A 21,692-nucleotide genomic window follows, 5' to 3' on the forward strand; every position below is an offset into this window, starting at 1 on the left:
TGCATAAAAATATAATTTAAATCTATGTTAATAATTGTGTGTAAAAATTTTGATGCAAAATCTTAAGTAAATTAGAGAAAAAAGTGTTAGAAGTTTGTTTGAAATTGCATGCAAATTAGAGGCGGTCGCTGTGTTGTTTTAGTTTGGCCATTCGTTGATGCAAATAAAAAAAAAATGCAAATAAAAAAGCGAAAGTAAAAAGTGAATGAAAAAAGAAGAGTGTGGGGAGAGGGTGTATATGAGAGTAAGAAAATTCTGCGCTGTTGTTTTTGTAAAGTTTGTGATTTGTTATAAGGGAAAAAGTTAAAGTGAAAAAATAGAAATAAAGATGACACAGGTTGTCAAATGGGAAATAATACATATTTATATTTTAATCTTGAATTAAATATAAAAAAGTCTGTTAAAAAGCAAATAAATAAAAAAATGTATTGAAAAAATGTAAATAAAATGTGCAAATGTAATTTAAGGTTTTCTGCGTTACGATAAGAGTAGCACTCATATTACTAGAATTATATATTGCTAGCAGGTGAGTAATTAATCAATTACACAGGTCTACAAAATAAAGGCTTGTAAAAACTTTTAAAACCAATTGGACTTTTTACACCCCACACCACTATGTAACGCATTGAAATATTTATGCTATACCCAACTTAAAGTATACCAATAGACTCAGAATCATTTTCTGATGAAACACAAACGTTTCAAGAAAGATGTCTATTAAAAATGGTTAAAATCAGTTCATTATTTCACTTAGATCCCCCAAGTAGGGATTTTGATTCATAATTATGTTAAATATTCTAGTAATTTGACCAAAATCAGCACAACTTAGTTTTGTGCAAGTCTAAATGTTACTGATGGTTTTCGTAATGATCGGACTTTATTTTACTCTAGGCGCCATACAAAGTTCATTTAAGAAAACAATTTAAAAATCAATAAACACAAGTAGGAATTAAATCAAAAAAATATAAATACATATAAAGGTATTATTATTATTAAAAATAATGCGAACTTTTAACCTAGTATTAACTACTTGTGTAGGATAACATATGGTCGGTTTTTATCTATCACCCACCATTTTCTTAAAAAATGGTATGGAATAGGTTGTTGATATATCACAGATATAGACTAGTCTATAGTCAGACTATAGTCTAGTCTATAGTCTAGACTATAGTCTAGTCTATAGTCTAGACTATAGTCTAGTCTATAGTCTAGACTATAGTCTAGTCTATTGTCTAGTCTATAGTCTAGACCATAGTCTAGTCTATGTTCTAGTCTATGTTCTAGTCTATGTTCTAGTATATAGTCTAGTATATAGTCTAGTATATAGTCAAGTATATAGTCTATAGTCTAGACTACAGACAATAGACAAGACTATAGTCTTGTCTATTGTCTAGTCTATAGTCTAGACTACAGTCTGGTCTATTGTCTATTCTATAGTCTATACTATAGTCTAGTATATTGTCTAGTCTATAGTCTAGACTATAGTCTAGTCTATTGTCTAGTCTATAGTCTAGACTATAGTCTAGTCTATTGTCTAGTCTATAGTCTAGTCTATAGTCTAGACTATAGTCTAGTCTATTGTCTAATCTATAGTCTAGACTATAGTCTAGTCTATAGTCTAGACTATAGTCTAGTCTATAGTCTAGTCTATAGTCTAGACTATAGTCTAGTCTATAGTCTAGTCTATAGTCTAGACTATAGTCTAGTCTATTGTCTAGTCTATAGTCTAGACTATAGTCTAGTCTATTGTCTAGTCTATAGTCTAGACTATAGTCTAGTCTATTGTCTAGTCTATAGTCTAGACTATAGTCTAGTCTTTTGTCTAGTCTATAGTCTAGACTATAGTCTAGTCTATTGTCTAGTCTATAGTCTAGACTATAGTCTAGTCTATTGTCTAGTCTATAGTCTAGACTATAGTCTAGTCTATTGTCTAGTCTATAGTCTAGACTATAGTCTAGTCTATTGTCTAGTCTATAGTCTAGACTATAGTCTAGTCTATTGTCTAGTCTATAGTCTAGACTATAGTCTAGTCTATTGTCTAGTCTATAGTCTAGACTACAGTCTAGTCTATTGTCTATTCTATAGTCTATACTATAGTCTAGTCTATTGTCTAGTCTATAGTCTAGACTATAGTCTAGTCTATTGTCTAGTCTATAGTCTAAACTATAGTCTAGTCTATTGTCTAGTCTATAGTCTAGACTATAGTCTTGTCTATTGTCTAGTCTATAGTCTAGACTACAGTCTAGTCTATTGTCTATTCTATAGTCTATACTATAGTCTAGTCTATTGTCTAGTCTATAGTCTAGACTATAGTCTAGTCTATTGTCTAGTCTATAGTCTAGACTATAGTCTAGTCTATTGTCTAGTCTATAGTCTAGTCTATAGTCTAGTCTATTGTCTAGTCTATAGTCTAGACTATAGTCTAGTCTATTGTCTAGTCTATAGTCTAGACTATAGTCTAATCTATTGTCTAGTTTATAGTCTAGACTATAGTCTAGTCTATTGTCTAGTTTATAGTCTAGACTATAGTCTAGTCTATTGTCTAGTCTATAGTCTAGACTATAGCCTAGTCTATTGTCTAGTCTATAGTCTAGACTATAGTCTAGTCTATTGTCTAGTCTATAGTCTAGACTATAGTCTAGTCTATTGTCTAGTCTATAGTCTAGACCATAGTCTAGTCTATGTTCTAGTATATAGTGTAATATATAGTCTAGTAGTATAGTCTATGGTCTAGTCTATACTATAGTCTATAGTAAAGCTTTTTTATACCGATTGTCTACAAATAATTTTTGTTCCTAAAAATATTCTACAAACATTGACAAATCAATCATGTTTTAATTTCCTCTTTAACAAATTTTTATTTCCACCTTAAAGGCCCCTGTGCAAACAATAAAACTACTAAATCGTGTGTAAATTTGTTTAATAAATTCCCTTGCGCATATGCATTATGATAGGAAATGGCTAAGCATTTCCTATCATAAATTTATACATACCAACTCAACTGCAACAACAACAGAAAAATATATATTTTTTTCATTCCTTTTCAATTTTCCTAAAATTTTACAAGTGATCGGTTCGGTTTAATGATAACTATCATATAATAATTTAAAAAATCGGAATAAACAATAAAGAATTTTGCATTAATTTAAATACCTTAAACTAAAGTAGTAAATCTGTTGTTAAAGTGTTTAGATTTGAGAACTTATTCTGTTAAAAAAACTTCTAATATTACCAATTTCGACATATTCGTAAACAAGCACCAATAGTACAAAAACGATTCCAATTGCCACCACAACCACGATAAAGCATTCGATGACACTGTCTAGTACCAGCATGATAATACCACATAATACTTTGCGGGCACCTTGGGCCACTGTGCCCCACATTAGCTGGCTGAGTACAGGAAGTTAAATCTTAAAGTAACAACAAAACAAAGAATTGATTTACAAAAATATTTAACACAAATATACAAAAAATGCTTACGTACTCTGCCCGGACACATTTGGGCCGAGGTATAAGGAGCTATTAAGGTAATAATTAATAAAACGAAAATCTTAGAGAATTTCATTTTGATGTGGGAGAAATGATTAATTGCAGACAGCAGTTCGTTTGAAGATAGTATTGTTTTACATTTTTACCGTGAATTTATAGGATACCTATGTGGGGTCTTGAAAAACACTTGTTTTAGAAAAAAAAGTAGAAAATTAAAATTTTTATATATAAAGTCAGTTTTTATTAACCTAAAACAGTTGTGTGCTAAATATTGCTTTAACATTGACCTGTATTTTGAGCTCAAACACATTTCAAAATGTAAACTATTCTTTCAGTTCAGTTCTAGTTTTAGTTCAGTTCTGGTTCAGTTCTAGTTCAGTTCTAGTTCAGTTCTAGTTCAGTTCTAGTTCAGTTCTAGTTCAGTTCTAGTTCAGTTCTAGTTCAGTTCTAGTTCAGTTCTAGTTCAGTTCTAGTTCAATTCTAGTTCAATTCTAGTTCAGTTCTAGTTCAGTTCTAGTTCAGTTCTAGTTCAGTTCTAGTTCAGTTCTAGTTCAGTTCTAGTTCAGTTCTAGTTCAGTTCTAGTTCAGTTCGTTCTAGTTCAGTTCTAGTTCAGTTCTAGTTCAGTTCTAGTTCAGTTCTAGTTCAGTTCTAGTTCAGTTCTAGTTCAGTTCTAGTTCAGTTCTAGTTCAGTTCTAGTTCAGTTCTAGTTCAGTTCTAGTTCAGTTCTAGTTCAGTTCTAGTTCAGTTCTAGTTCAGTTCTAGTTCAGTTCTAGTTCAGTTCTAGTTCAGTTCTAGTTCAGTTCTAGTTCAGTTCTAGTTCAGTTCTAGTTCAGTTCTAGTTCAGTTCTAGTTCAGTTCTAGTTCAGTTCTAGTTCAGTTCTAGTTCAGTTCTAGTTCAGTTCTAGTTCAGTTCTAGTTCAGTTCTAGTTCAGTTCTAGTTCAGTTCTAGTTCAGTTCTAGTTCAGTTCTAGTTCAGTTCTAGTTCAGTTCTAGTTCAGTTCTAGTTCAGTTCTAGTTCAGTTCTAGTTCAGTTCTAGTTCAGTTCTAGTTCAGTTCTAGTTCAGTTCAGTTCTAGTTCAGTTCTAGTTCAGTTCTAGTTCAGTTCTAGTTCAGTTCTAGTTCAGTTCTAGTTCAGTTCTAGTTCAGTTCTAGTTCAGTTCTAGTTCAGTTCTAGTCCAATTTTATTTTCATGTGTAAATAATAAACATACGATCGCATAAAATTAGCAAGTTGTTTTTATTTCTTTTAGAGAATTTTAACATAAATTACAATAAACAAAATTCGGCACTGAATTGTAAATCAGTCAGTGTTGGCAATTTTTAATTCTTTTCTCATGGTTTGAGGCCTTAAAACTTTGTGTGGGAGAATTAAGCTTTTGTCAATTTCGGCATATTCGTAGACATGCATTACGGGTGCAAAAACGATTCCTGTTACCACCGCAGCCTCTATAAAGCATTTGATGACATTGACCAGCATAATAATACCACATAATGCTGCGATGACATCTCGGTCCACTGCGACCCACATTTGCTGGTTGAGTGCAGGAAAACAGTTCTTAAATTAAAATTACAAAATTTTTTAATTATTTAACACATTTTTTTTTTCAAATTACTTACGAACTCTATTCGTGCACGCTTGAACCGTTGTTAGTGCAATAAATAATAAAGCAAACATATTCAAGAATAACATTTTGATGTAAATGAATCAATTACAAGCAGCAGTTAGTGTAGTTTTGAAATGTGTTTATTTTTAAACAGTATTTATAGGAGTTTCAAAATATAAGGTTTGTTATTGATAAATATGAGTTTTTTTATTGATAAAGAACAATACCAATGAACTTAAAACACCTGTGTGCCAAAATACTATTTTTACAAGTTTAAGTTGAAATCCAATGACATATATTTTTTAATTTATATTTTTGAATTTTTTTAAACTTTCTGATTAAACCAATTTAAATAGTTATTTATTTAATATTTGTAAATTGAGTTATATTTCGTTGAAAGGAGGAATTTGGTTTAAATTTTTAATTTGTAGAACGATTTTGGTTCATATAAATTATATTAATGTCGAATTTCATCCCAGCACTCGTATTTTTAAGAAATAATAAGCGTTACAGTAATTTTCTGATGGGAACCTTATATGGGGGGTCAAATATGGACCGATCCCCACAAAATTATCATACAGATATTTTGTTCATGTCAAATTTCGACGCCATATAATTACTTTGAAGCCAGTAATCAGCATTATAGCCATTTTTTAAAGGATTTAATAAGGACCCTGAATAAATACACTTTTGTAAACAGATAATCTTTGTTTTTGCTCTATCTCTTAAATTTTAGTTAAAATATGAATTTTTAGTGTAAATTAGATTTTTTAATGAAGAATTGAAATTTTTAGTGTTTCACAAATGTGCTCTTTTGAAAAAAGAATGTTCATTCCATAAATATGAAAATGCATCCATTTTCATTGACATAATTTCCATTTTCACAATGGGAATTTTTGCTGAACCAATCTTGCTCAGTAAAAATTTGCTGGGATCACACACATTTCCTATGGGACGATTTTGCTGCGATACCCCGTCTCTCAGTTTCAGTTTTCAATTTTATTGAAAATTGGTTTTAGTCTAGACTAAATGGTGGCGCCATCTGTTGAAACATAAAACGAAATTAAGAATTTCACCTTTAAACTGGTGAGTTTTGTTTGTGGAAAAAAACTCTGCTTAACAAACGGTACAAACTAATTTAGTAAAGATACAAACCTTAAAAGAATTAAACATAAAATCTGTGTTGCCAGAAAAATTTTGACCAATGTCCCCAATCTTAAGCTTGTTGTCCCCAAAAAATCCCCATTTTTAAATTGAATTCTCTATAATTTTCTCCAAAATTTATTCATGAAAAGGCACTGTTTTATTTTTAAAATTTCGGAATTTGATTTTAAATAGGCCCCCGGAATACAGTTAAAACAGACTTGCATATATTAACAGCCTTGCAGAAATCGTAAACATGATGAAATTTTCAAAGTACGAATCCATCAAATAAGCCGAAGACACTCACAAGGAAATTATTAAAATACCTATTCCGAAAATCTTGCTGATGAATATTTTTTAAAAATTTTAAATACATTTTATCTAATCGTAAATTCGTCCTCCAAATTTTATGTGGATCGTCTTAAACAGGGGGGTTGGGAAAAGCGGAAAAACACTTAAACTAAAAAATTCTACAAATCCCCGGGATTTCATTTTTAAAAATCCCGGTTTTCGGTACTTTCAAATACCGGGATTTTCGGGAATCGGGAATTCCCGTTTAGCATCCCTAGTTTTAAATTAATGGTTACGTTTCTAGTTTGATTTTTTTTTTATTGTGATACAATTTTAAATTTTTTATTGGAATTGAACGATGCTAGAGGTCATTTAAAGTGAATCTGCGTTTTCAGTTTCTAATTTTCTGTTATTTTCTCGTTTTTAAAGTAGTTCAAAGTTTTAAGGATATATACATTTAATAAAATATATTTACTAAAAAGTTTTAGTCAGTATGGGCATCAAATGTAAGAGGACAATCTCCGGAAATCAAATATATATTTTTTTTTTATTTTCGGGACAAACAATTTTAATTAATATCCTTTGAACATGTTATTCTTCATAACCTTTCCAATATATATGTTTTAAATAAATCTAGGTTAAAATTTGTTTCTATAGCTTTATTATTTAAGCTGTATTAAAAGTAAAAGTAGAGTTATAATATACTCTAATATGAAGAAAATAATTTCTTGATAAATAAGGAAATAAACCAAAAAACTATATAACAAATTTTCTGATCTCTTTTTCCTTTTTGAAGGACTTTACACTTTCAAGAACATATTTTTTTAATTGATTCAAATATTTATATCCTTACGTTCATGGTCGTCACATTAAGACGTCCTAGTCTCTGAAAATAGCAATATCATTTTAAAATGTTAGCCTACCATATAAACGATGAAATTATTAAATTGATAGTGTTTCTGGGAGATCCTCCTCTTTACATTTAATTGAATGTTTATATCATGTTAATGTTCTTTAAAAATATCAGAAAGTGAAAAACTAAGTATGCAATCTCTGCTTTTACGAGTATTTGATTTTGTTCAAGTCCAAAAAGTAATGTTCAGTATTTTACTAACACAGATTTTATAATTTTCTTACCAAACAAAGGTAACTTTGACAATTTAACAACAGGTATCTTATTCGTAATAAATTGTTTTTCAATGAAAAAGTTTTTTATTGTTTTTAAAATTTATTTATAAATATTTTCAACACTAAGCACTAAAGTAAATAATAAAGCCAAACATAAAACAATACAAAAAAACACTCTTAAAGCTTAAATAATTTAAACCAAATTAATTTCCGTAAAACTTAAAAACTCCAAGATCCACGGATGCCACCACCGAAATTATTACTATTGTAGTCAAAATTGCGAGAAGCTTGAGCATAAGCATCAATCGAACCACGACCATCGTTACTTGTAAAAAGATTATGATTATAGTTTACCGAAGCTTCGCGTCCAAATTGATCCTGTTTCAAGCCAAAATCAATATTACCATGTTGAGGTGATCGTACATTGCGTACTAAAACTGGTTCATATTCATATTCTTCCAGCAGAGCTTGATGGGGTTCATACAATTCTTCCAATTCAATGGGTGAAGCAGAGACGGTAAGGATTAGGCAAGCAGCCACTAATGCAATATACTTTAATGAGAACATTTTTTGAATTTTTTTATTAATTCTTATAAAATTAATTTTAATTGTTTGTTTGATATTTCTTTACTGTTGGCTTCTTTTGAGATAGCTTTTCTTTATATATGAATTTAAAACTTCTGGTATTGGGATTCACCTTAGCACAGACTTTTTGTTTAACTGATAAGACTCGAGCGGGTGATCTACTATTGTTTTGTTGATTTTTTAGTTAAAGTGTGATTCACCGCACATTTTTTGTTGAAAAGAATCTATTTTAAGGCACTTGATGATTGAACATACATTTTATGTTCAGGAAATACTTTTTTTGTTTCTCTTTTCTATATGTTTTTAAGTATATCCCCTTATTTTAAGAATTGTGGGTTTTTGTATGAGAAAATATATTTCTTGAAAGTAATAGTCCCCGAAATTCGATATTAATATCATAGAGAAAATATTTCGTATTTTAAATATAATTTGAATTTTCTACAAAAATGTATTGATCACTTAAATGTCGTAAAGAAAAATCACCGATCGATTGAATTTTCTATAAAAATTTTATCTAACACTTAAATTTTTATTAGAAAATTTAAAGATCACAGCCACGATCACAATAGTTTTCTATAGAAGACTATTGTGATCGTTGGATTTTTGATTAAAATTAAAAGACTAATTGAATGTTCTTAAGAAATTTATCGATCGATTGAATTTTTTCTAAAAAAATTTGTCGATCAATTAAATTTTTCCATAAAAAAATTAATGATCACTTGAATTTTCTCTAAAAAATAAACGATCCTTTAAATTTTGTAAAAAAATGTATCGATCATTTGTGTTTTTTAATCAAGTTTTCAATAGAAAAAAATAATTGAATTGACTATAAAAATTTAAAAATTACTTGAATTTCCTATAGAAAACTTATTGATCATTTGCATTCTCCATAAACATTTACAGATCACTAGGATTTTCCATAAAAAATTTAATGGTCACATCAAGTTTCTAAAAAAATATAATACCAACTTCATAACAGCAATAATCACTTCAAGTTGCTATAGCAAACGATTAGTTAACCTTTCCATAAAAAATTTAATGATCGTATTCAATTCATATGGGAGGTGCCAATCCCCTAGATTTAAAGTCCGTCCATTTTGCTCTAAATGTTCACATGAATGTCAAAGTTCATAACGAATGTCAAGTGCATTACGTGAGTACCTGGCATGATGACCACCCACTGGGTAGACTTGAACAACGGTCTTCCATCGCCCCTGAATCCTTTAAAACGCAACTTACTCTTCCCGCGAATTTGGGTTTAAACCACAGCCACTACGTGGATTCCTAAGGAACTTCAAGCAACTAACCAGCCAGAACATAGTCCTGCGGGCAACTGGCCACCCGTAGTACCAGATTATGCGGTGCTCTGGTTAGACCTCTCTTCAGTCTATGCAAGAACTAAGCCAGGCAGTAGACTGTAACCATTTTTTTTTTGTCTCGGCCAGACTAGATGTATTGACCACCCCTTTATTCCCCGGGATTGCAATAACACCAAGGTGGACGCTTCTTCAAGATAACATGGAGATGTCAAAGTTTTTAATGTAAAATTTTAAGATTCTATATTGTAGATTCATATTCTAGATTCCAATAAACACCAGCCCCATGTTAAAAGTCCGCTCTTTTCCTCCCAAAGTTCTTTGTGAAAATTTTGAAGAATCTAGTTTTATTAGTTTCCCAGATAAACGAATTTTTGTATTTAATTCATATGGGAGGTGCAGCTCCCACCATTGGTAGTCCACCAATTTATTACCCAAAATGTTTACACAGATGTTAAAGATCTTGGTGCAAAAATTAAAGATTCTAACTCTAATATTTTCCAAAATAAAAGAACTTTTGTATTTAATACCACGCCCCCTGCTTCTATTCCGCCCACTTAATAATCTTATTGACGCTAAAGTGGCTCCTATCAAATTTTAGGGGTTTTGTTATATTTTCTAAGATAAACTGCTTTCATATTTTCCTCATATGGAAGGTACTACGCCCAATATAGCCATCATTCTGTACTCAGATATTCTTATGGATGTTGGACTCTAGCTGTTGATGTTTCTGAAATAAACGACTTCAGCTTCTTACTGCAGACAAATAGGAGGACACTGTTAAAAATCGGTTAAGCCTCTTCGTTTAAAAACTTGAAACATTTTATGAAAACGCAAAATTTGCTATAAATAAAGCAAACAAATGATATTTTGACACATCGAATAGAATGAACATCCATTTGGACTCAAGGAATGTGATCAGTAATTCAGACGCTAATTTTGAATTATGTGTGTTTATTATATTAATATGTTAATAAACCAGTTAAAAAAGATTATGTATGGATCATATATGGATTCATTTATTTTCATATATGATCACATCCGAAAGTTGGTATATTCCGTATACTTATATCCATATATGATCGTTTTTAGCTGGTAAATTTCAATCATTAAAAATGCATTTTATATTAAACTTAAAACGTCCACGATCCTCGAATACCACCATTCAAGTCGGTATGACCATCATTTGGATTGTGAGAAGCTTCGGCAAAAGCTTGAATCGATCCAGGTCCAATTTGTTGTTTATAATTAATTGATGCTTGATCACCAAACTGATCCTTTGTAATAGCCACATCAAGATTTCCATGTTCAGTCGAACGCAGTTGACGTCCTTTAAAACGATCATTAATATTTTTATGTTCATATGCTTCAAATTCCCAAACAGGAGATGCTATTACAGTCAGCATTAGGCAGGCAATTAATAAAAGAGTAAACTTTACGGAAAACATTTTATGATATTCTAAACGTATTGGTTGAAAACTATAAATGTACTGCATATTAATTGAAAATTATATTGGTTTATAAACTTTATGACTTAGTTGGTAATTATTTATAACATTCTATTTAGATATAATGTGAGTAATAGTTTTATAATATTTTTATACCCTACACCACTATAGTGGGGAGGGTATTATACGTTTGTTGTGATGTTTGTAACACACAAAAATAGTGTTCATATACCCACCTTAAAGTATACCAATCGACTTAGAATCATTTTCTGAGTCAACTTAGATTTAGTTTTATAATATTTTTATATCCTACACCACTATAGTAGGGAAGGTATTATACGTTTGTGATGATATTAGTAACACACAAAAATATTGTTCATATACCCACTTAAAGTAAACCAATCGACTCATAATCATTTTCTGAGTCAATTTAGATATGTCCGCCTGTCCGTCCTAGTAAACCTTGTAATCAAACTACAGGTTGCAATTTTGAAGATAAATCAATGAAATTTGGTACATAATCTTCTATTGTCCCAGGGACGAAGCATATTGAAAATGATTAACATAAGTCCATTATTTTACCTAGTCCCCATACTAGCCTTGGTGATCCTCATGAACATTATAATTATAGGGCCTCATTAGACCCTAGCCCCCTGTGTCTAGGTCCGTCTGCCAGGCCATGTAAACCTTGTAATCAAACTACAAGCCGCAATTTTGAAGATAATTCAATGGAATTTGGTCCATGATCTTCTATTGTCCCAGTGACGAAGCTTAATGGTTAACATAAGTCCATTATTTCACCTAGTCTCCATACAACTGGACCAGCCGAATAGGGCTTTTAAGTTCATAATTATGTTTAATATACTCGTATTTCGATAAAAAGCTGCAAAAAACAAGTTCCATACTAGCCTTGATGACCCTCACAAACTTTATAATTATAGGGCCTCAATAGAACATAGCCCCTATAAAAAACTCTTTCAAAATTTGACTTGAATGCCCACAATTTTTTCCAAACGCTAAAGTTTTTCGCTAAAAAATTTATTAAAAACTATTAGTTATATTTATTTAACTCAAAAAAAAAAAAAAAAAAAAAAAAAAAAAAAACAACAAATTCTTTCAAATAAATTAATCAGTCATTTATTTCTTTTCTTCAATACATAAGAATATAATGCCAAAACTTATTTAAAATCTCCAGGATCCACGGATACCACCACCGAAATCATTACGATTGTAGTCAAAATTGCGAGAAGCTTGAGCATAAGCATCAATTGAACCACGACCATCATTACTTGTAAACAGATTGTGATTGTAATTAACAGAAGCTTCACGTCCATATTGATCCTTTCTTGCACCCAACTCGATACTACCATGCTGAGGAGATCTTACTTGTCGTGATAATACCGGTTCATATTCATAATTCACAGCATCTTGTGGTTGAATTTCATAGAAATCTACAAATTCTATAGGTGAAGCAGTAGCTGTCAAAACTAGGCAGGACACCACTAAAAGAATGCACTTTAAGGAGAACATTTTGTATTATTACGATTTATGTTTGAATACGTTAGAATTACTGATGAATTTGTTGACTATGGAGATCTTTTATACGATTTATATTATGTCCCAAATAAGGGGATTTACATTTTCTTCTTAAATACTTTTCAATTGTTAAATCTTCTTATCAGTATTTTGTTTACGGGATTTACCACTGCAGCTGTGAAAATAAAAATTGTATAGATGTTGTTATCATGTCTTTAACTTTTTGAACGATCTGCAGCAGAAAATGCCTTATTAAAAAAGGGAAAATGTTTAAATATTAGACACTTTTTAATAGAATAGGCTTTAGCTATTCATCAACCGATCATAAAATGTGAGAAACTATTAAGTGTAATTTTCTATTGACTCTCTCTCACTCTCTCCCGTTAATGCTGCAGATTGACCCAAAGAGTTGAAAATATGATAACAAAAATTATTAACTTAATAGCATAATGTCAACTGGTAAATCCCAGAATCTGAAAGGAACATTTCAAAACATTTCCCTATAAGTTGTTAAATAGCAAAGTTCCAATAGTGAATCCCATAATAAGAATACTGATAAGAATAATCAACAACTTAAAAATATTAAAAAAGTCGAAAATAAATCCCCTTTTTTAGACGCAACATCAACCATATAAAAGACATCCAATTGCCGCAAAATCATCAGTAAATTCAAAATATTCAAACTTTAAACATAATACAAAATGTTCTCCTTAAAGTGTATTCTATTGGTGGCCACCTGTCTAGTTCTGACTGCTACTGCTTCACCTATAGAATTTGCAGATTTCTATGAACTTCAACCACAAGATGCTTTGAACTATGAATATGAACCAGTGTTATCGCGACAAGTTAGATCTCCACAACATGGTAGTATCGATTTGGGCGTAAGAAAGGATCAATATGGACGTGAAGCTTCAGTTAACTACAATCATAATTTATACACCAGCAGTGATGGCCGTGGATCGATTGATGCTTATGCTCAAGCTTCTCGCAATTTCGATTACAATCGTAATGACTACGGTGGTGGCATTCGTGGATCCTGGAGATTTTAAATAAGTTTTTGCATTGTTTTCTTGAGTATTATGAAAAATAATAAATGACTGAATAATATATTTTCAATACTGTTTTATTTTTTTTAGTTAAATAAATATTTTTCCAATATTAAGTTGTAGAACTAGTAACAATATTTTAAGGATCTTATTCATAACAATTTATCAAAGGTTTATAAGACAATTTTTGCATATAAAATTTGTTCTATAAACCTTTGATAAATTGTTATGAATAAGGCAGTAAATCTATACAAGTTTAAAATCACTGAACACTAAGAAGTGAAACGCTGTCATTTTTTTACAACAACAACGTTACGCTCTTCTCACAGACGAGTTCTGTGTAACTCCAACACATATGTAAGAAACTTACTCTCTCTCCAAACTTCAAAACTTTGTCGCGAAAATTCGTGGCTTATAGAACTTGAAAATATTTTTCATCACTTAACGTTATATTTTATTATTTTTTTGCACACTTTAAATATATTTAATCGCCCGAAAAGATTCAATTTTTTACAAACGAAAAAAAAATATTTTTTATTTTTTTGACATTTAATTTTTGTTGTTGAAATTAAAACGAAAAAAGAACAATGTTGTAAATTTTCGTATGGTACAAGAAAAAAATATTTCAACTAACTTAATTATTATTTCAATATTGCAGATTAAAAAGCAAAGATACGTTCATATATAATGTTTATAGATAAATTATGTTGCAAAATATTTAAAGAAATCTTTTAAAATATAAATTCAAATGAAATAATTTTTTTTTAAATTTTTAAATCCGATTTTTTGCAACTATGTTGGCTTGAGAATTCTATTAATACATTCTTAGAGTTAGGTACCGACTGACAGTAGACTTAGGTACTTTTTGACAGCGTTTCACTTCTTATTTATTCTTTGTTTAAAATTTTCTAAAAAAAAAATAATTTTCTCTAAAAAAATTTGAAAGTTTTAATTCATTTTTCTACAGATAATTTATGTATTATACAAAATTAATTGATCAGTTGCATTTTGTATTGAGGATTGAACGATCTTCTGAATTTTCTGTTGGAGGTCGAAAGATCACTTGATGTTATATAGACAATTTATCGAGCACTTCATTTGTATATTGAAAATGTATAGTTCACTCTATTCAAAAATTTGTCGATCACTTGCAATTTTTCGATCAGTTTATTTCCTATGGAAAATATATCAATCTATATAAAAGAGTCATCGCATAGCCGAATCGGCTAGTCATAAACTCATGAAATTTTAATAGTGGTTTTCTTTTTAAATATGTAGGTTCTCTAAGAAGGGATTTTGAGATAAAAAAGGGAAAAAACGGTTAAAACTGGGTTTCTTGATTATCTTACAAAATATTAGCGATGGAAAATAATTTTAATTGCATCTACTTTTACTTTTAAAAAGATCAGATGGATTTCTGGTACTTTTTAGCAATTCGTACTTTAAAATGTCTAACAGAGTTAATTTTGGTACCTTTTTGGGTCTTTTATAACTTTCTAACTAATAAACAGAATAAAATGTTTGTAAATTTTTTGTATACATCTTTCAAAATTTTGAGACACCTGTTTCATACGTTTTTAAAATTTGGTCCTTTTTTGATGTAAAAGAGACAGAAAAGTGTGTTTTTGGTACTTTTTACCACATTAAGAAAACTTTTTCTATTAACTGACGTATTCTTATTAGATAAGAATAATTCAAAACTTATAATTGAAGTACAATAGTTCAATTATATGTTTTGAATTTTAATAATATTTATGTAGAAACAACTATATTTAATCTGCACGATTCTGATTTAATAATTAATCTATAGGAGGAAAATATTTGATACTTTTTACTTATCAAATGGTACTTTTTGAAAATTTATAAAAGGGATATTTTTAGCACTTTTTTGTTCTTCAAATGGTATTTTTGAAATTTTCTTTAATATTGAATATAGAAATATGAAATTTAACATGTAGGGACCTGAATAAAAGAGAATCTACAAGAAGCATCTTGTTAGTATTTATACCCTACACCACTTTAGTGGTGAGGTACACCACTATAGTAGGGAGGTTATTACACGTTTGTGCTGATGTTTGTAACACACAAAAATATTGGTCCAATACAAATCAATTCAGAATCATTTTTTGAGTCGTCTGGCCGGCTGTCTGGCTTTCCATGTAAACCTTTTGCGCAAGGTACAGGCCGCAGTTTTCAGGATAATTTGATAAAATTTGGACCAATTGAACCATTTGTTCTTTTGTGTTTGTATTTTAATTTGGTAGCAAAACACCCAGGGTAAGCTAGTATCTTCTAAAGAAAATTATCGATTTCCCGATATTATATAGAAAATTTATCGATTTGTTTTTTATAGAACTTTTATCCATCAATTAATTTCTTTGCAATTTAAATTTTGTATCAAAATTCGATTTCTTAAATATTTAACAAAAAATGTATCTTTTTCATTTTTCTATGAAACATTTATTGATCGTTTGAATTTGCTAAGGTGATCCAGTCACCATAGACTTTGTCCTGATATTTAAAATTATTATGAAGTTAAATTTCATAGAAATCTACAAATTTGATAAGCGATGCAATTTCGATAAAACTTATTTATTATATACTTATAGCACATGTGATACAGCTTGCTTAAATAGATCGGTGATAAATTCAGACTATTGTCTGTTAATCTGATAATATATATATTTTTAAATAACATAATAACTTGTGGTATTGTAAAGTTTATAAATCAATAGTTATTATAAAAACTATGCAGTAGATCTTAAGTTTTCAAACAACAGGTTATTAACAAATAAAATCTTAACTTATAGTGTAAAATGTTTTCATTAAAATTTGTTATACTATTAACTGTCTGCTTAATGTTAACTGCAACAGCATCTCCTGTTTGGGATTTTGTTCAATCTGGACCATCGGAAAAGAGAAATATTTATGATATGTATGCAGTGCGTCAAAAGCGTTCATCTGGACAAGGAATTATTGAGGAGGTCGTTACAGAGGATAGATTTTGAAATTAATTGTTTATTGGTTAATTTTGAACAAAATTTTTGATAATCCGGATAATGATCATACCGATTTGAATGTTGACATAGAATATAGCGGACGTTTGCCTTAATCATAAACATTTATCAAAGCTTTATAGAACAAATTTTGTATGAACATTTGTTTTATAAATCTTTGATAAAAGTTTATTAAGAATATATTATTAAATATTACAATTAAAATTTAATTACAATTATTTTTTGACTTGATTAATAGTTAGGTAAGGCTTTTATACTTGATCCACAAATACTATTTGTTTGAAGAGATCGTAGACCACAAAGCAATATTTATGTATATGTGTGGTATTTTAAACAAAGAGTCTGTAATCTCCAATGATGCATGATTTTCATTATGGTGATGGAATTGTAGCCAATTTTACGAAGCTTTAAGAAAAAACTTTTATTGATTGACATACAGTGGGATTGAAAAGAAAAAAAGAGTGAAATATATCCGATTAGTCAGTGTTTAAGGTTGAAAACCTCTGGCTGCGGTCTTGAGACCCATTTTTAAAACTTTAACCCAATAGCAATCCTTCTGAAAATTGTATAAATCATTAAAATTTCATTTGAAACATTCAGACATATTTTTCCGCCGGGCATGTTTCCTTAATGTATGACCCGTATCTTGGTGTATTGCAATTCAGGGGTAAAGAGGTGTTATCAGTACCTCTTGTCTGCCGGGACTATAAACAGGTGATGTCATTTCACTCCTCTGCTTGTCCTCGGTATGATTTAACATGAATTCGAACCAGAGTACCACTAAATCTGGTACTATGGGTGGCCTGCAGGACTATGTCTTTGCTGGTCAGTAGGTTGAGGTTCCTTTGGAATCCACGTAATGGCTGTGGTTTAAAACTAAATTCGCAGGAATAGTAAGTTGTGGTTAAATGACTGATGCATGATAAAGTCTATAATTGGGAATAATTTCGGTGCTGTTGCCGATGACAACAGATACCCCACAGAGGAGTGACTGTTGGACTAAGCATTGGAAGTTAGTTGGTGTTAATTGTATATGATACAGAATGACTGGCCTTGCCAGCCCATATATCTAGAATAAATGTGACGTAAGTTTTTCTCTTATGAATGTGTCCCTGTGAGTAAGAACAATGTCTACGGCTTATTGATGAATCGTACTTCGGTCCACCGGTTAAGTCTCTAGGTGCTGTCGCCGAATCAACAGAGACCATCCAATGGTCAGAGATTAGATAGCTCGTGTACTCCAGCAAAGTACTTGTTCATGGACTGGTCAGAGCCAATGTACAAAAATTGCCACCTGCGTTCTTCATGAAGAACAAAGGGACGATGGTAGACTGTTCTTAAGCCTATCCAGTGGATGAAAAAGACCACAGTGAGATAAGGCCGTCAAGGCAGGTGCTCACGTTAAAACTATCGACAGTCATGTCGAATGAATGAAAAGTGTGCTGGGTTGAATAAGCTGAAGGAGTAAACTCCGTTCATAACAGATTTACAGCAGTGTGTCCCTGTGTGTAAAAACAAATTCTCGGCTATTTGAAGGATTTGTATTTCCGTCTCCTTGTTACGTCTCTATGCCATCAGATCTGAGTGGTTGTAGATAGGATCGCTCGAGCAAAGTGCACGTATACTGGAACTGAAATATCATAAACGTAAATTGCCTCCTGCTTGTTTGCAAAGTTCACCTAGTGGTTGAAATAGACCAGGTGTTCATTTAAAGCACTTCTACATTTATTTAGAATTATGGATGTTCTTTAAAAGGGGATTTTTATTGTACATCTGTTTAGGTAAAATACTTGATATTAGCTTCAAAATAACATTATTATGAAATATATATTTATATAAATTAAGTTCATTGTCTTCAAAAATAATAATATTTGAACAATTTTTGTTATTTGGTAAATCCCAACATATTAAAACTGATAAGAAAACCTATTTACTTGAGGAACGACTTAAAACAACAACAAATGTTAATCCCCTTTTACTAAAATAAATCATATAAAAGATCAGCTCTACCTACCAAACGATCAGTAAATCTAGAGCATCCAAATATTAAACAAATTATTACTAAAAATGTTCTCTATAAAGTGTATTATTTTAGTGGCTTCCTGCCTTATCCTCACTGCTACAGCTTCACCCATAGAATTTGTAAATATCTACGAATTGGAACCAGAAAATTCAGAATATTTTCAATATGAACCGGTATTATCAAGACCAGCAAGATCACCTCAACATGGTAATATTGATTTTGGCGTAAAACAGGATCAATTTGGTCGCGAAGCTTCGGTCAATTACAATCACAATTTGTATAGCAGCAGTGATGGTCGTGGTTCAATTGATGCTTATGCTCAAGCTTCAAGAAATTTTGATCATAATCGCAATGATTTTGGTGGTGGCATCGTGGGATCTTGGAGATTTTAAATCTTTTCTATATAATTTGTTATAATAAATAATTGAGTAATTTATTTAAAATTAATTTTTTGTGTTTTAATAATTAGCGAAGAAAATTCTCTAATTTTAGAGTAAAAATCAAAAGATCATTAAACTTTCTATGGAAAATTAAAAAAAAATATATAAGTTCTAAAGTTCCTTCTCTAGCAGCCTAGTCCTTTACACGTCTGTGTTATGTAGTCTCAATTTTTTGTAAGATTTTAAACATATTTTTTATATTTTCTTTTTCTTTTCTAATTGATATAGGACATTAAGCCCCCTTTTAAAAATAACCTCATACATTTACGATATATTAACCACATGACTTTAAATAGATTTCTTGATTCACTAAACTTGCTATAGCGATAGGTATATAAATCCATTTTAAACATTACCAGAGCACGCAGTAAATCAAAAGTATTCAAAGAGCAAGTTTACTTAAGCGAAAATTAAAAAAAATGTTTTCTTTAAAGTGTGTTGTTGTTTTGTTTGCTGTCTGCTTAATCCTAACAGTTTCAGCCTTACCCACCCCGTATGTTTACGATCCTGAACCATCTGTTATAAGTCAGGTTAATCAACCGGCCTTAGGACGTCACGTACGTTCTCCGAAAGGTGGACATATTGATTTGGACATTAAAAAAGATCAATCCGGAAGTCAGGCTTCAGTTAATTATAATCAAAATATATTCACCAGTCATGATGGTCAAGGATCAGTTGATGCTTATGCTCAAGCCTCACGTGATTTTGGTCATAATCGTAATGATTTTAGTGGTGGCATTCGAGGATCATGGAGATTTTAACTACAAAAAAGTTATTGCTGACTGCCTTGTCCGCTATGGATCAGCTGGGGCTAAAGTTATTATAGAAACTTAATGTAAAATTTATAAAAATCGTATGATTTATAAACATGATCGTAATATATTTGCGTAAAATATAAAAAATACTAAATCATAACATTATACTTAAATATTCATTTTTTCAAAATTCCTAAGGCCTTCTTATGAAGAAATGTCTTATAACTTTTTTGTGAACAATATTTAATGAAATATATTTTAGTTATATTTAAGTAAAGAAAATAATTGGTATTTATGCTCTAAAGTACTAATTTTAAGCGCTTTTCACCCATTTTACTACCTTTTTGCGCCCACCTAGTAACAAATAATGACACTTTTTATTCCTTATGATACATGATTAAAATATTAATTCTTTAAATTTGGTGTCTTTAGGATATTTTATGCAGCAAATACAGAATTCCCTTTTTACCCGTTTTTGCCCCCTTTGGGTGAGCTTCTAAAGTATGCATATTTCCGATACTATAAAAAAGCGTATTTGCTTTAGAACAAATTGTTTTTCCCTCTTTTGTCCTATTTTTGTCAACTTTTGGTCCAACTTTCACAAAAGTACTAATTATGACCGCTTTTCACCAATTTTATACCTTTTTTTGTGCCCTCCTAGTCCAAGTTTTGAAAACCGATATAGCCTAGAACACCCTCCAAGAATAGATCTACCAATGTTCCAAATTTCAATAAAATCGGTTCAGCCGTTTAGGCGTGATTGAAGTTTGTTTTTACCACAAATAAATTTAAGTGATCGACAAATAAATTTAAGTGATCGATAAATTTAAATTGATCTATAAATTTTCTATGGAAAATTAGCGATCGATATAATTTCTTTAAAAATTTAATTCATCGATTTTCTAAAGATCGATATTTGTACTACAAATAAATTTAAGTGATCGATAAGTTTTTCTAAAGAAAATTTAAGTGATCGATAAACTTTCTAGTGATTGGTACATTAAATTGATTTATAATTTTTTTATGAAAAGTGATCGATACAATTTCTTTAAAAATTTAACTTTTTACAGAAATTAAAATGATCGATAACTTTTCTAAAGAAAATTAAAGTGATCGATATTTTTACTACAAATATATTTAAGTGATCGATCACTTTTTCTAAAGAAAATTCAAGTGATTGTTAAATTTTTTATTGAAAATCGATAAATTTTCTAGTGATTGGTACATTTTCTACAAAAAATAAAGTAATCGATAACTTTAAATTCATCTATAAATTTTCTATGGAAAATTTAGTGATCGATATAATTTCTTTTAGAATTTAACTTTCTATAGAAATTAAAATGATCGATAAATTTTCTAAAGAAAATTCAAGTGATCGATATTTTTACTACAAATTAATTTTTAAAAAATTTAACTGAACAATTTTCTATAGAAATTAAAAAGATCAATAACTTTTCTAAAAAAATTAAAGTGATAGATATTTTTACTGTAAATAAATTTAAGTCATCTATAACTTTTTCTAAGGAATATTCAATATATGATCAATAAATTTTCTAGTGATTGGTAAATTTTCAACAAAAAATTAAAGTAATCGATAAATTGAAATTGATCGATGAATTTTCTATAAAAAAATAAAATGATCGATATAATTTCTATAGAAAATGCAAGTGATCGATAAACTTAGAAAATTGAAGTGATCGAACAATTTTCTATTGAAAATTTAACTGATTGATATGTTCATAGTAAATTAAATTAATCTATAAATTTTCTATGAAAAATTAAAGTTATCTTTTAAATTTTCTTAAGAAAAATGAATGCGATTGATAAATTTTTTATGAAAAATTCAAGTGGTTATAGGTTTTCTAGGG

General features: G+C 30.0%; 7 protein-coding genes across 7 annotated transcripts; 3 read left to right on the forward strand and 4 right to left on the reverse strand.

Annotated features, from left to right (window-relative positions):
• Window positions 1–2,702: 2,702 nt before the first annotated feature.
• On the reverse strand, window positions 2,703–3,641 carry LOC124419103 (kunitz-like peptide PcKuz1). The gene is made up of 2 exons (XM_046947450.1): window positions 3,484–3,641; window positions 2,703–3,413 (listed from the first exon to the last, which is right to left on the reverse strand). Exons 1-2 carry the CDS (start codon window positions 3,566–3,568, stop codon window positions 3,229–3,231), a joined length of 270 nt encoding a protein of 89 aa, XP_046803406.1. The 5' UTR covers window positions 3,569–3,641; the 3' UTR covers window positions 2,703–3,228.
• A 1,069-nt stretch (window positions 3,642–4,710) lies between these two features.
• Window positions 4,711–5,270, reverse strand: LOC124419104 (PI-stichotoxin-Hcr2j-like). Its single transcript, XM_046947451.1, has 2 exons — window positions 5,110–5,270; window positions 4,711–5,047 (listed from the first exon to the last, which is right to left on the reverse strand). Exons 1-2 carry the CDS (start codon window positions 5,180–5,182, stop codon window positions 4,872–4,874), a joined length of 249 nt encoding a protein of 82 aa, XP_046803407.1. The 5' UTR covers window positions 5,183–5,270; the 3' UTR covers window positions 4,711–4,871.
• A 2,469-nt stretch (window positions 5,271–7,739) lies between these two features.
• LOC111680568 lies at window positions 7,740–11,039 on the reverse strand. The gene is made up of 2 exons (XM_046947094.1): window positions 10,697–11,039; window positions 7,740–8,283 (listed from the first exon to the last, which is right to left on the reverse strand). Exons 1-2 carry the CDS (start codon window positions 11,005–11,007, stop codon window positions 7,878–7,880), a joined length of 717 nt encoding a protein of 238 aa, XP_046803050.1. The 5' UTR covers window positions 11,008–11,039; the 3' UTR covers window positions 7,740–7,877.
• A 1,079-nt stretch (window positions 11,040–12,118) lies between these two features.
• On the reverse strand, window positions 12,119–12,592 carry LOC111680572. The gene has a single exon (XM_023442239.2). The coding sequence runs from the start codon at window positions 12,535–12,537 to the stop codon at window positions 12,190–12,192; it is 348 nt and encodes a 115-aa protein (XP_023298007.2). The 5' UTR covers window positions 12,538–12,592; the 3' UTR covers window positions 12,119–12,189.
• A 601-nt stretch (window positions 12,593–13,193) lies between these two features.
• LOC111680571 lies at window positions 13,194–13,652 on the forward strand. The gene has a single exon (XM_023442238.2). The coding sequence runs from the start codon at window positions 13,245–13,247 to the stop codon at window positions 13,590–13,592; it is 348 nt and encodes a 115-aa protein (XP_023298006.1). The 5' UTR covers window positions 13,194–13,244; the 3' UTR covers window positions 13,593–13,652.
• A 4,966-nt stretch (window positions 13,653–18,618) lies between these two features.
• Window positions 18,619–19,076, forward strand: LOC111684891. Its single transcript, XM_023447113.2, has one exon. It carries the CDS (start codon window positions 18,674–18,676, stop codon window positions 19,019–19,021), a length of 348 nt encoding a protein of 115 aa, XP_023302881.2. The 5' UTR covers window positions 18,619–18,673; the 3' UTR covers window positions 19,022–19,076.
• A 333-nt stretch (window positions 19,077–19,409) lies between these two features.
• Window positions 19,410–20,091, forward strand: LOC124419102. Its single transcript, XM_046947449.1, has one exon. The coding sequence runs from the start codon at window positions 19,489–19,491 to the stop codon at window positions 19,828–19,830; it is 342 nt and encodes a 113-aa protein (XP_046803405.1). The 5' UTR covers window positions 19,410–19,488; the 3' UTR covers window positions 19,831–20,091.
• The last annotated feature ends 1,601 nt before the right edge of the window (window positions 20,092–21,692 follow it).

This window comes from Lucilia cuprina, chromosome 3 (genome assembly GCF_022045245.1).
Source record: "Lucilia cuprina isolate Lc7/37 chromosome 3, ASM2204524v1, whole genome shotgun sequence".
Taxonomy (NCBI): domain Eukaryota; kingdom Metazoa; phylum Arthropoda; class Insecta; order Diptera; family Calliphoridae; genus Lucilia; species Lucilia cuprina.